General features: G+C 37.3%; 1 protein-coding gene across 1 annotated transcript in view; it reads right to left on the minus strand.

Moving 5' to 3' along the window:
* Positions 1 to 13,390, minus strand: part of PCLO (piccolo presynaptic cytomatrix protein) — a 411,980-nt gene that overhangs the window by 375,344 nt on the left and 23,246 nt on the right. The window contains exon 3 of the mRNA XM_047096771.1: positions 6,946 to 8,355. Coding sequence (XP_046952727.1) covers positions 6,946 to 8,355 — 1,410 coding nt within the window. The remainder of the gene's footprint in view (positions 1 to 6,945; positions 8,356 to 13,390) is intronic.

The following is a 13,390-nucleotide window of genomic DNA, read 5'->3' on the forward strand; positions in this document are numbered from 1 at the left end:
AACCCGAATAAAAGAAAATACTGGTAAATAATATAACCAATAAGAGATTAATATCCAAAATATGTAAAGAACAGATACAACAAAACTCCCTAAAAAACAAATAATCCAATTAAAAAATGAGCAGAGAACGTGAATAGACATTTTTCCAAAAGAAGACACAGAGATGGCCAATGGAACATGAAAAGATGCTCAACATCACTAATCATCAGGGAAACGCAAATCAAAACCACAATGATTTCACCTCACATCAGTCAGAATGGCTAGTATAAAAAGGCAAGTGTTGGCAAGGATGTGAAGAAAAGGGAACCATCCTGCACTGTTAGTAGGAATGTAAACTGGTGCAATTACTGTGGAAACAGGATAAAGTTTCCTCAAAACATTAAAAACAGAATTACCATAAATGATCCATTAATTCTGCTACTGGGTATTTATCTTAAAAGTAAAGTAGCACTGATTTGTAAATACATATGCATCCTTATATGCAGCATTATTTACAATAGTTAAGACATGGAAGCAACCCAAGCGTACATCAATAGATGGATGGATGAAGGAGATATAGTACATATACAGAAGGGAATACCACTCAGCTATGAATCTTGCCATTCATGACAACAATGATGGACCTAGAGGGTATTATGCTAAGTGAAATAAGCCAGAAAAAGACAAATACCATATGATTTCATTTTTATGTGAAATCTAAATAACAAATGAGCAAACAAACAACAAAAAATAAACAGACTTATAGAGAACTGATGGCTGCCAAAGGGGAGGAGTGGGGGGGGGATGGGTAAAATGCACAAAGGGGGTTAAAGGGCACAGAGTTCCAATCGTAAAATAAGTAAGTCACAGGTATGAAAAGTGCAGCATAGGGAATCCATTCAATACTGTAATACACTTATTGTGGCGAGCATTTCATAACATATGTAATTGTTGAATGACTGTTATACATCTGAAACTAATTACACAGCAATCAAAATTTTTAAAAAAGCAAAAAAGAAAAAGACATGTCTGAAAAGATACTAAGTCGTTAGTATGAAGTGCATGGGGGAGAGAAAGCTATTTCTCTTCAGACACTTCAGTACTGTATGGATTGTTATATACATAACAGATACATATATATATGTATCTATTATATATATATGCACATATATATGCACATATATACTACTTGTATAATTCAAATTATTGGAATTAAGTTTTAAAAGTAAAATAAACAGCAATTAAGAAAAGAAGAGGGAGAAAATAGCAGACCAGATGATGTAAATTCTAGTTATTTTGTATTGCTAGGTCTCCAGCAACTGACCCAAAAACTGATGAATTTTACTCAAAGCCACAGATTCAAAAGTTCTGAAGGAGGAAACATTGGTACCTGAGGGATCAGTAGAGAAGGTGTCCTGACCTGAAGACTCGCATGGCCACACTGTGCTAGTCAGTAGGACTGATACTTCTTAATGATGGTTAGGAGCACCTGAGAACATTGATCCTTATGTCTCTTGATGAGAGAGCCCCTAGACCTCTTTGCTCAGTAATGAATGCAAAAAGAACTAGCTATCTTGTGTAATATGAGGAAAATTAGCTCTGGAAAAGACGATCAGAGATCAAGAAATCTAATAACATTGGTGTTTCTGGTAGAGAGAGAAAGATATATATCCTACACAGCGGTATATTGCCACACATGAGCCTAGGCAACTACAAAGTTGTGTGATGAAATGGCAGTAAAAGAAGCAATACTTAAGGAAGAAAAGCCTTATACAATAGTAATCACAAAATTATTGAGATGTTTTACATTTTTTCATACTGACTTCTTGAAATCCACTGTTTTTTCGGACTTAAAATAATCTTAGGTTAAGCTAGCCACAGTGCTCATTAGCCACATTTGTACAGTGACAATCTTATCAGACAATGAATCTCGAGAGAAAGAGCAGAATATATGAGAAGCTGGTCAGAATATAAACTGATACAAATGCCTGGAGAACAAATTTAAGATATAGATAACCAAAGGTCCAACAATCCCACTCATCGGAATGTAGCAAAGGAGTCTACACCAAACTGTTGGGAGAAGCAAGGATTAACAACCACCTTAGATGTTCATAATGTTCACAGAGTAAAGTCTTTGCATTCCCTGGCAGGAATGTAATAGTATTTCTGGCAGCTGCAGCAAGCATGCTTTATGTCCTCACATTCACTATATATGAAGGCAGGTCATCACTCAGTCTCTTTCACGTGTAAACAAATGGTGACCAGCTGGTGGACTTATCTGGAAAGAAAAATAATGCAATGATGCTGGCCTCTACACTTCTAAACCTCTTCATCTGCCCATCCTTCTAAATCCAACCATGTAACACATCCACCACTGTTCTGTGAGCTCCAAATGTGACCTTGCTTTGATGCAAATATTAGCAAATTTGCTGATATTAAAGTCCTAGTAATCACCAACTGACACAACTTACAAGTAAGAGAGGACACAACAAGAGGCATTTGTTTTCGAGTTCCCTAGGTCACTCAAACATATTACAGGAGAGAGGGGCACGGGCTCAGCCTCTGGGGCTTGATAGCTGCCCCCCTCTGATAGTCATTTTCCTGATCTCTAAAATCACTGTAAAACCTACCCAACAAGGCTGTTGTGAGGAAAAGGACTGTCTACTACCAGCCTGTAGAAAAAGGGGGAAAAAAAAAAACAAAAAAAAACAGCAACAACAATAGCAGTTTACCTTTTCCCATAATGCCTGGACAATATTTTCTCTAGAAATCATCTATTTGCCTTTAATATTCAAACAAAATGGTAATAAAAGAAACATAAGTCAAAGGAACAATATGATAGCAATTTTAGACTTCCAGATTAACAAATATCATTTTAAATGTTTTTCTTCAAGTATGGAGAAGATTCAGTAAGAAAGGAATCACATGACACCAGTGGTGGCATTGTCAACTGCTTTATCGTCGCCAAAGAGAATCTGACACTGCAAGGTCCTTGTCCCCTCCTTCAGTAACATCAGTACTGGTAAGCTTTCCTTGGGAAACAGTGAAAATACAATATATTTGCATCCAAAAATATTACTCATTTATAAGGAAAAAAATGAAACCTAAATCCCTAATATGAGAAGAATGTGTATCCATGTATCCAAAAAATTAAGTAATATTTAAATTAATATTGAAAGAACATATCCATGTATCCAAAAAATTAAGTAATACTCATTTTAATAATATTTAAGAAGAGTTTAATCATGTGAATAAATGTTATATAATCACCTGTTAAGATTGGGATAGAGAACTATCAATATAGAATAGAATATTAAGCACGTAAAAAGGCATAGAAAAAAGACTAATGGAGAAATTGCTTTTTGATTAAATTTGTTTAAACAAAAATCTATTTTAAATCCCTATTTGGATTTTCTGACTAAATATACACTTAATATAAAGGCAACATATCAAAAGTCTCCTAAGACTTAAGAACCAAAAATTTTGCTTCTACCCACAAACTTGTCAACTTTCTCATGTAAGCTAAAAAGGGCTAGCAGGCGTCCCTCTCTGCCAGGGATGTCGAAGTATTCACAGGGAATGCAGATCTCCACTAGGTGATTATTTTAAAAATAATTATTGGTAGAAGAGTTTCCTACTTATTGATTTTTTATTATCCTTTCAGTCTTCAGTTTGGTGTGTATGTATGTACTTATGTGCTTTTGGGTGCTGAGAGATATGTGTGTGTGTGTGTGTGTGTGTATTTATAATTTTTAAAGAGTTAAGTAATCGTTTTTAAAGTAAAAGCAGGATATGTGTTTGCCAAACTAAGAAACAAAGTGCACGCCCATTAGGCTTTCCTTGAGTATTTGATAGACAATGCAGAAGCCACCTCGGCTAGAGAACAAAGATCTGAAGGGATCCCAGTTACACCAGTGGGTCTTAATTGGCTCAAAAGGCCCATTTGTTGCCTGGTGACAAATATATGCTAGCTATTCCTACATCATTTAGGCCATGCATAATCATCTTACTAAGGAAGCAAAATTGCGACCCTAGAACTTCCTGAAACATGAGGAGACATGGTTTTAAGTTTTATTCCCGTAGTACAAAACTCTTTTTGAAAGGTATAGTAAAAACATTAAGATAAACACCCACTATGAGTAATTATGAGTCCTTTTTTGCATTTGAACTGAAGTAGAATTATTAAAATTCACTAGGTAAATGGATTGTCAATTTAGGCTGTTTTTCTCAGGATGCTTCCAAATTCTCTAAGACTAGCTCTTTCAGAAAGCCTTGCTGCTGCTTTTAAAATTAATAACATGTGTCCTGAGCTACCAGAAGTTAAAGCCTAGAAGCCTTTTTCCTTGCTATCAGAGGCTAATGGATTACAGTGTCATTTATACAAACTTGGCATCAAACAGTTAAACCTTGAAGCTTAGGCTGAAGCCTGGCTACACCCCAGGGCCCTCGGGCAGCCCTTGGCACAGCTCAGGTGTTGTGGGGGATGCTGTGCATGAGAAACAGGAAGCAACCTCAGAGACAGGTGTGTTTGAGGGCTGTGCGGGGGAGGGGGAAATACTCTCTGTAGCTCCATAACCCATATAACCAGCCCTTCTCACCACCAGAGGAACAGAACAGCAAAAGGGGAAGGCGGGGTGGTACCCATGGGAAAAGAGGTGCTGCCTCACAGTGATAAGGTACAGCGGAAGCAGAGGCTTATAATATGAAGTTAAATGTGCTTTATTAGAAAAATACATGGAAACAGTTGAATCCTTACTTAGAAATACCATTTATTTGCATTGCAGGCATAAAGTCTGAGTATTTTCTGAGCGTGCCCGCTAAAACTAGAATGAAAGAGCAGAAAATATTAGGTAACAAGAAACAAATATCAAGCAGAGGGGAGAAAGCACAGAAATACGGCAACAATCAGGGAGAAGATGCTTTCCTAATCGCTCCTAACTGAAGGCAATGAGCAGAGATTAGCAGTTAAGAACTCTGGGACAGCACCACGACTTAAGCCTATAAATCGTATCTACAATTTTCTGGAAATATATGTGCACGTACGCACACACATATGCAAGCATAATGTGCCTTCTTTTCAACTAACTCCTTCTGCCAATTCTCTGAAGTCCTTTGGGGTAATAGTAATAGGGATACTTGAACAGTGATTAACTCAACTAACATCATTCACTCCCTTGATACTGGGTCAGCCAATGGACGTTACCTAAAGACCAGAGGGCACTAAGGCCTTACACTAACTGAAAACTTCATACGGATTAGCACAGTTAAGCTAAGCTAGGAGCCCTAGCCAACCGCTTTTGTTAACACCAGATTTTTTTCTCCTCTGAAACATGATCTCCTCTGAAACATGTATATACAGACACATTTGTACAAAGACACACACAAACACATACACACTCAAGTCCTCCCTCCACACTACAGTGTTTTGTTTTGTTTTGTTTTGTTTTGTTTTTAGCGTGCCCAAAATACATTTTAAATGCAGACATTATGTTTTGTTTTTAGTGATGCAATTTGTTTTATAAGTATTAAACTGCACTGTGTTGACACCTTAAGACTCCTCATTAAAGGGTACAATTCTGTAAGTCTATGAAATACAAAATTTTCTGCTTCATGAATACACAACCAAAAACAACTCTTCTAAATATATGGAAGAAATTTAAGGTTTGCTTTTTGTTTTGCTTTTGCATTGAATCCAAAACACTGCAAGTAATAATTATAGTTGTTACCATTCAGGAAGTGCTGAGGGAAACCAAATTTTATCTGCCTTTTCAGTGGATCTTAGTTAACTTTATTCATCACAGATAAAGAAGATAAAAATGTGCTTAAATCTTTAGAAACAATACTTTCATATGGTGTTAATAATGTCAAAGCAACCTAAGTCTTTTAAAGGTAAAAGAATAAAAATTATACATGGTTTATTCTCTTAAAAAACTTAACTTGAAAACAACACCAGAATCTCTAAAGCTTCTTTTGTGTAGTTGCTAAAATCTGTTCAATTTTTCCATTCCAATGAATCACAAAATCAAAGAGCACAGAAAAAAAATAACCCTTAAGTATTTTTGATGTGTGTAAGACAATGAACAATTACTTAAAATTCAATGTCTAAATATGTATTAACCATCTGACACAGCAGCAAGCGTTTAATCCCTGTTACCCAAGATCCAAATATTCATTCCAATAGCCCTAACACATTACTAACGCTTATAGATTCATTCTTCTCTAACTGTTAGGTAGAAATTTGCCATCTGCTGTTAGGTCATTTACGTTTGGAGAAAATGTCTCATCATCCCATAAAAAAAATAAAAGTAAATAAAAACACAATTTCTTGACATCAGTTACTGAACCCCAGGTATCTTTTTTTTTTTTTTTGGCACATTTCTTAAACAGTACTCTATTATATTTAAGCCAGATAACAGTCCCAAAGAGAATTATAAAAAGTCTAGACATAGTACGTTTGAATCAGTATTTTCTAATAAGCAATATTAACTTACACTAAGTTCTTAAGAATTTTGTAAAATGACAGACCTCATGTTGTTTTGGGATCTGCAAGGAACCAAAACTTTCTTTAAGGTAGGAGAGACAAAAGGGATTGGAGATAATGGGAAAGGTAAATTAGAACCTTATTTGGCGTTAATGAGTGAAAACCGGATACGATTCCAAAGCTACAGGTCTTTAATTCATGAAGGAATGCGATAATTGTTATTTTAAATTGTCAACTTATTTCATCTTCTTACTTCTGGTGCATAATCCAGAAAAATACAAATTATATGAAACTTTAGTAATAAACTAAGCATGTAATAAGTAATTGAAACTTCTTCTATGACATCACTATTAATATACCTTCTTTACTAGAAATGTTTTTGTTTATTTTTTGGAGGGTTTTTTTTGTCTAGAAATTTGGTTAACAAAATATTTCACAATAAACATGATAGAGTCACATCCGTAAATAATATATAAATTGCTTACCTCAGTCAAGTGTGGCATAGGGTTAAATCCACAGAGATTACACACTTGATTCTTGCATTCCGTGCAAGTATTGAAGTTAGGAGGATCCTTAGAACCTATGTTGAGTTCAGTCTTGCAGAGAGGACAGGCTGATTCTGGTTTGGGAGTTTTCTCCAATTTGGGGGGAAGGACAGCCTTTTGAGGCTCAGCTGTTAGAGGTTTGCTATCCTTAACAGGTAGAGGCTTCTTTTCTGTTTCTGTTCTTTTTACTGTTGGAACTGGTTCAGATTTGGGTTCTAATTTTTCAACTACTGGAGCTTTTGCTTCCTTTTTCACAGGTACAACCTTTGCAGGTGCCGGTGGTACCTGACCTGTGGATTTGGGTGGCCCCTGAGAAGGAGGTGGCTGTGAAGGAGGAGGGCCCTGTTTTGTTGGGGCTCCAAGAGCACTCTGAGATTGAGACCCAGGCTGGCCTGCTGTGGAGATTAAATTTGATGCCTGGCTGAAGATTGATGCTCCAAACCCAAAGAGTTTTCCAGTCACAGTTTCTTGAGGAGTCGTGGGCTGCGATTTAGGGGCATCGGTAATACTTCCCAGATTCAGACTGAAACGTCGCGACTGCTCCTGAGGCTTTGGGGGCTGCTGAGCTGTGGGGGCAGTTGGGCCAGTGGGAGGTCGTGGGCCTGCGGGTGGAGGTGACCCTTTTGGCATCGGCTTGGCATCTGGCTTAGGACTCATTTTGGTTTGTGCTTTCTTGGGCTCTTCTCTCTTCTGAACTGGATCAGCTTGTTTTTGACCTTTGCCCTCTGGGCTGGGCCCAGGATGTGAAATAATTTTCGAATCTGATGCAGGTCGGGGTATGACTTTAGAATCAAACGGGGTGACTTTTTCTCCCGTTGGTGGAAAACTCTGGGAGGGTTTGGCAGCGTCTGTTTTTAGAGGAGGGGTTATTATCTCTTGATCTTCCAACTGTACTTTGGGGCTTGGAATATCAGGTTGTGCTGCTACTGACGATGAAGACGCGACGTCTGTGGCTGGCTTTCCCGTCTTGGGCTGCTTTGGTTTATCATCAGCCACGGGGACCTCGGCCTGCTCAGAGGGAACCGAGGGCTCTTTGGGAGGGGCTGGCTTGGGCGAAGACTCCGCCGCCGCTGGAGGTTGCCTCGCGGCAGGTGGGGGAGAGCCGTGAATGGTCGGTTGTTTCACTAGAGGTGGGGGCCTCTTAGACTCAGGTGCCTTCGAGATCTCCTGCTTGGGTACAGGATCCTTCTTTGGAGAAGTGTGCTGTGGCTGTGGGGATGGTTTGCTCACGGCAGATGCAGGACCAACAGGGGCAATCTTCGGTTTAGGCTGAGGTGATGAGGGAACTGGAGCCAGGTCACCTCCGAGAGCTCTTTTCATCTGACAGTTTAAACAGAGCCACTCTTTTATCTAGAAATAATATAAAATAATGGTCAGTGAGAGAGTAACAATGTGAAAACACAAAAACATTTTTAAAAATGCATGGTACCATTTGACGCTATGTCACTCATCATTTGAAACATATAGATCAAATTAGTTCATTTAGTTTATATTAAAATATTAACATGTTGAGGCGCCTGGGTGGCTCAGTAGGTTAAGCATCCGACTTGGGCTCAGGTCATGATCTCACGGCTAGTGAGTTCAAGACCCGCAGGGGGCTCTGTGCTGACAGCTCAGAGCCTAGAGCCTGCTTCGGATTCTGTGTCTCCTTCTCTCTCTGCTCTTCCCTGATCATGCTCTCTCCCTCTCTCTCAAAGGTAAATAAACATTAAAAAAAAATAATAAAATTAAATATAAAATGTTAATTATACTGAAATATAATTAATGAACCTCAGAGACTTAAACACCGTATATTTTAAGGAAAATAAAAAGTAAACATAAAAATATTTTTTTTCTAATATTAATTTTGTTGTTCTTTGCCTTTGATTCACTGAAAGCATGTTTACCACTAGAAACAGAAAACACTGTATCATAAAAAGAAGAGTTATAACATAATAGATTCCATAAATCAGTTACTTTAGATATTTTCTCTATTGATGGCTCATGAACAGTTTTCAGTTATACAACCCAGAGTACGCTTGTCAAATTATTAACACATTGCTAATTTCTTAAATTAGCAGAGCATTACATTCCCCTCCAAGGCAACATAATCAAATGTGTGAAAACAAAAATTATTAACCACACTGGGTTAGAAAGAAAACATTCTCTGTTAAGAAAATAAGGAAAAAATAATGGCATCCCTTCAAATTATCATAAATAATACCATGATTTTACAGAGGAAATATTTTTTCTTTAAAGTTTTATGAATATACTAGAAAGAGCAATATAACTAAGCAATATATTGATTTAACTGGTGAGATACGTATACATGTGAAATATACATAACACACACACACACACACACACACACACACAGTTTTAGGAGTAAGTTGATCTGCTCATTTCATGTCACATCAATTATGAAAAGGAGACGGTGAATTCAGTACTTATTTCAGAATATAATTTAAAACTACCTATGTCTAACATTTACTTTTTTTTTTTAAGAACAAGAGAGAGTGCACTAGTGGGGGAGAGGGGCAGAGGGAGAGAGAGAATCTTAAGCTAAGGGCTCCGTGCTCAGCACGAAGCCCAACATGGGGCTGGATCAAGAGTCGGCCGCCCAACTGACTGAGCCACCCAGGTGCCCCTTCACCTTTTTTTTAAATTTCAAAATAATTTATGCTTATAATACAAAATTTTAAATATTTCCAAAATCATTTAGAATGTCAAATTCTATGTCATGTAATCTTTTCCACCCAAAGTAACCAGTATTACCAGTTTGGCACTGAGGTTCTTTGTACAGAATTCTACATGGTTGAAAACTAAATATATGGAGCATTGATACCAGAAAAGTTTTCTATAGTACAAAAGTGTCAAGTGTTAGGCTGGCAAAAAACATACACTTTACCTGCAAAGAATTTTCTTTTGAAAAGAAATGGAACTAACTTTTCGCAAACTCTTAATTTTTTTTAAATTATTTCACAGTTCATATTGTTAAGCATTTAAAAAAAAATTTAATGTTTATTTATTTTTGAGAGAAAGAGAGACAGAGCATGGGTGGGGGAGGGGCAGAGAGAGAGAGGGAGACAAAGAATCCGAAGTAGGTTCCAGTCTCCATGCTGTTAGCACAGAGCCCGACATGGGACTTGAACTCTTGAGCCCTGAGATTATGACCTGAGCCAAAGCTAGACACTTAATCAACTGAGCCATCCAGGCACCCCTATTAATTTTTCTAATAAAAAAAAAATTTTAATTCAAAAAATTTTTAAAAATTTTACTGAATTTTTTCTTAATTATTAAAAAGGCTTTAAAATAAAAAGCACACAGAAGTTATTTAAACTCATTCGCCAGTATGAAAGGACTTATTTTGCAATCTCATGGTCAGGTAAACTTTTGTTTAGAGAAGATTAAAAAAGATTCTCAACTCTAACATCTTATTTCTGTTTAAAAGTGTGAATCATAAAGTAAAATTAAAATATTTGTTAAAAATAGGTAGAAAGTAACAGAAGTAAAGAGAACATAGACCAACTTGCAGCATGAATGAGAATTGGTTTTCTTTTGGTGTACAATATTTTAAAGCATAAGTGTTAAACTTGTGAATTTTTTGTTTTTAAGGAATACAGAAAATAAATTGATGGAAATATTTACTAAAAACTTGTAAAAAAAATAGGTAGAAAGTACTTGAGCGTTCATTACATTTATTTTCAATATGGCAGTTGAATATCTACGTACTTTTATATTATCTTTATGTTTCTGTATGTTTGAAGCATCTCACATAACTTTTTTTTTTTTTAATTTTTTTTTTCAACGTTTTTTATTTATTTTTGGGACAGAGAGAGACAGAGCATGAACGGGGGAGGGGCAGAGAGAGAGGGAGACACAGAATCGGAAACAGGCTCCAGGCTCTGAGCCGTCAGCACAGAGCCCGACGCGGGGCTCGAACTCACGGACCGCGAGATCGTGACCTGGCTGAAGTCGGACGCTTAACCGACTGCGCCACCCAGGCGCCCCTCTAGCTTACCTTTTAAGTAGCAATTGTTTCTCTTTGGGGATTCAAATATTTATATGTATAAAAAGTTATTATGTGAGGGGCCCCTCTAGCTTACCTTTTAAGTAGCAATTGTTTCTCTTTGGGGATTCAAATATTTATATGTATAAAAAGTTATTATGTGAGGGGCCCCTCTAGCTTACCTTTTAAGTAGCAATTGTTTCTCTTTGGGGATTCAAATATTTATATGTATAAAAAGTTATTATGTGAGGGGCGCCTGGGTGGCGCAGTCGGTTAAGCGTCCGACTTCAGCCAGGTCACGATCTCGCGGTCCATGAGTTCGAGCCCCGCGTCGGGCTCTGTGCTGACGGCTCAGAGCCTGGAGCCTGTTTCCGATTCTGTGTCTCCCTCTCTCTCTGCCCCTCCCCCGTTCATGCTCTGTCTCTCTCTGTCCCAAAAATAAATAAAAAACGTTGAAAGGTAAGCTAGAATGTTAGGAAAGTTTCACTCGATTTTACCCCCTTCTTGATGGACAGAAATTCCTCCATAAATATGCATCTACCTACTTGACCATCTCCCCTACTCTCAATGACACTTGTGCTGTTCTATTGTTTATTTTTCCTCATTTGTCTTTTTCCACAGCCTTCACTGACACCAAAGCACCTTATAATCATGCAAACAAGATAAAAGAAACTGTAATTAAAAGCATAATTTTTTACCTAGTCTCTCTCATTGATTTTTTTCTACAAAATATTATGAGATGTACATCCATAATAACCACCTTAAATCACAAACTCCTAGGGTTAGTGACTTGCATTATAATTAAATTGCTCTTCTTCTTTTTGACAAGTGTTATGGTCAAAGTCGATGTAAAATTCATACACTTATTCGTTTTTAATTTTTTTAAGTAAGCTCTACTTTAGCCCAACATGGGGCTTAAACTCATAACTCTGAGATTGAGTCTCATGCTCTACTAACTGAGCCAGCCAGGACACCCCAACTATTCATTTCTTTATTCAAGTATTTATCGGGTAACTTCTACTTGGCCTATGGCACTGAATAAAAGAGAAAAAATCTCTAGTCTCCTGGAAGCTGGATTACAGAAGAAAAATGAGATAAGAAACAAGTTAACATGTAATATAACTTCAAGGTTATTACAGGTATATATTAAGTGTCATCAGATATAGTATCAGATACTATATCTGATGATACTGTAATGACTCCTTTTTTCCTTTCATCCTGCTAGGAAACTTCCTAGTTTCCTTCCACTCTCCCCCTTGAACACTTCCTTGGATTCATTTGGTTTTTTCAGCAAAATATTCAGTCTCTGTGCAATGTGAACGTTGGAGTTTCACATATAGCTAGCCAGTAGGCTCTCACTCCACCTTGAACCACTGCAAAATTAGTACACTACCATAGCATATCAAATGCATAATTTATATTAAAACTTGGAAACATTCTATATTGCCCTTATTCCAAAATCAAATGTGTCCTTCTAGTTTATGAATGCATATGACTCTTGTTTCCACATAAGGACACAAAGGAGAGTCAGGAAGAGAAGTAGAAAACCCAAGTCACCTCTTCTTCTCTTTTTCTCTTAATACACCCTTTTTTTTTGAGAGATTCCACGGTCCCAACTTTTATTCTTTTAATGACGATATTTTCTTCACTTTGATAAACAACACATAAAAAGCATTTTGACGCCTCCATGTTCCTCCTCGCCACTAGAATACAGGTTAAAATCATTGTAGAGATCACAGTATGAAAAGCTTTTTATCCTCTTAGGATTTTTTTAGAAAGAGCCTCCTTTATATTTAATTCTACTGGCCAAATCCATTGAAAATAGAAATGATTTGCATCTCAGCGCTTAATCTAGTCCTGGAAACAGTGGCATTTCCAACTCCCTGATCAACTGAAAAACAAAAACAAAAGCAAACCTCCCATACACTGAGAAAATGAAAAAGTCCACAACCCGCCCCCCGCTGCCCCCTACCTCCAGCATCACAAACCACCTTTAACTTTTCTGTGGGCAGTGTCTTTCACGATGCACACAGAGAAATAACAGTGCCTTTGGCCTCTCAGTCCTTGGCATTATAAATCCCATAGTATTTGCACTGCATTCTCCATTATTCAAGTGTGTCTACGCTGCTTATGAAAGGTACTTTCCCATTCATCTTTGCACGTTTCCAAAGCCACTGTCCCTCACTTGGCCTTTCTGATTGCTCAGGTACTTTACACCCTCACAAAAACATAACCCAGGCAAAACGAACAACCACAGAAGGGGTGACTCTAACTACTTCCCCTCACACCTCGATGCCTCTCCCAAAACTGTGAAATAAAGTTAATCTTTTGCAAGAAATTGAAAGTATCTCATTTCCTTAATGTTATCATGCTAGCACTTATATCATCCTTCTATTT

Source organism: Lynx rufus, unplaced genomic scaffold, assembly GCF_022079265.1.
Source record: "Lynx rufus isolate CCGP_SWC_20201006 ecotype Redwood Valley unplaced genomic scaffold, mLynRuf1.p SCAF_4, whole genome shotgun sequence".
In the NCBI taxonomy this organism is placed as follows: domain Eukaryota; kingdom Metazoa; phylum Chordata; class Mammalia; order Carnivora; family Felidae; genus Lynx; species Lynx rufus.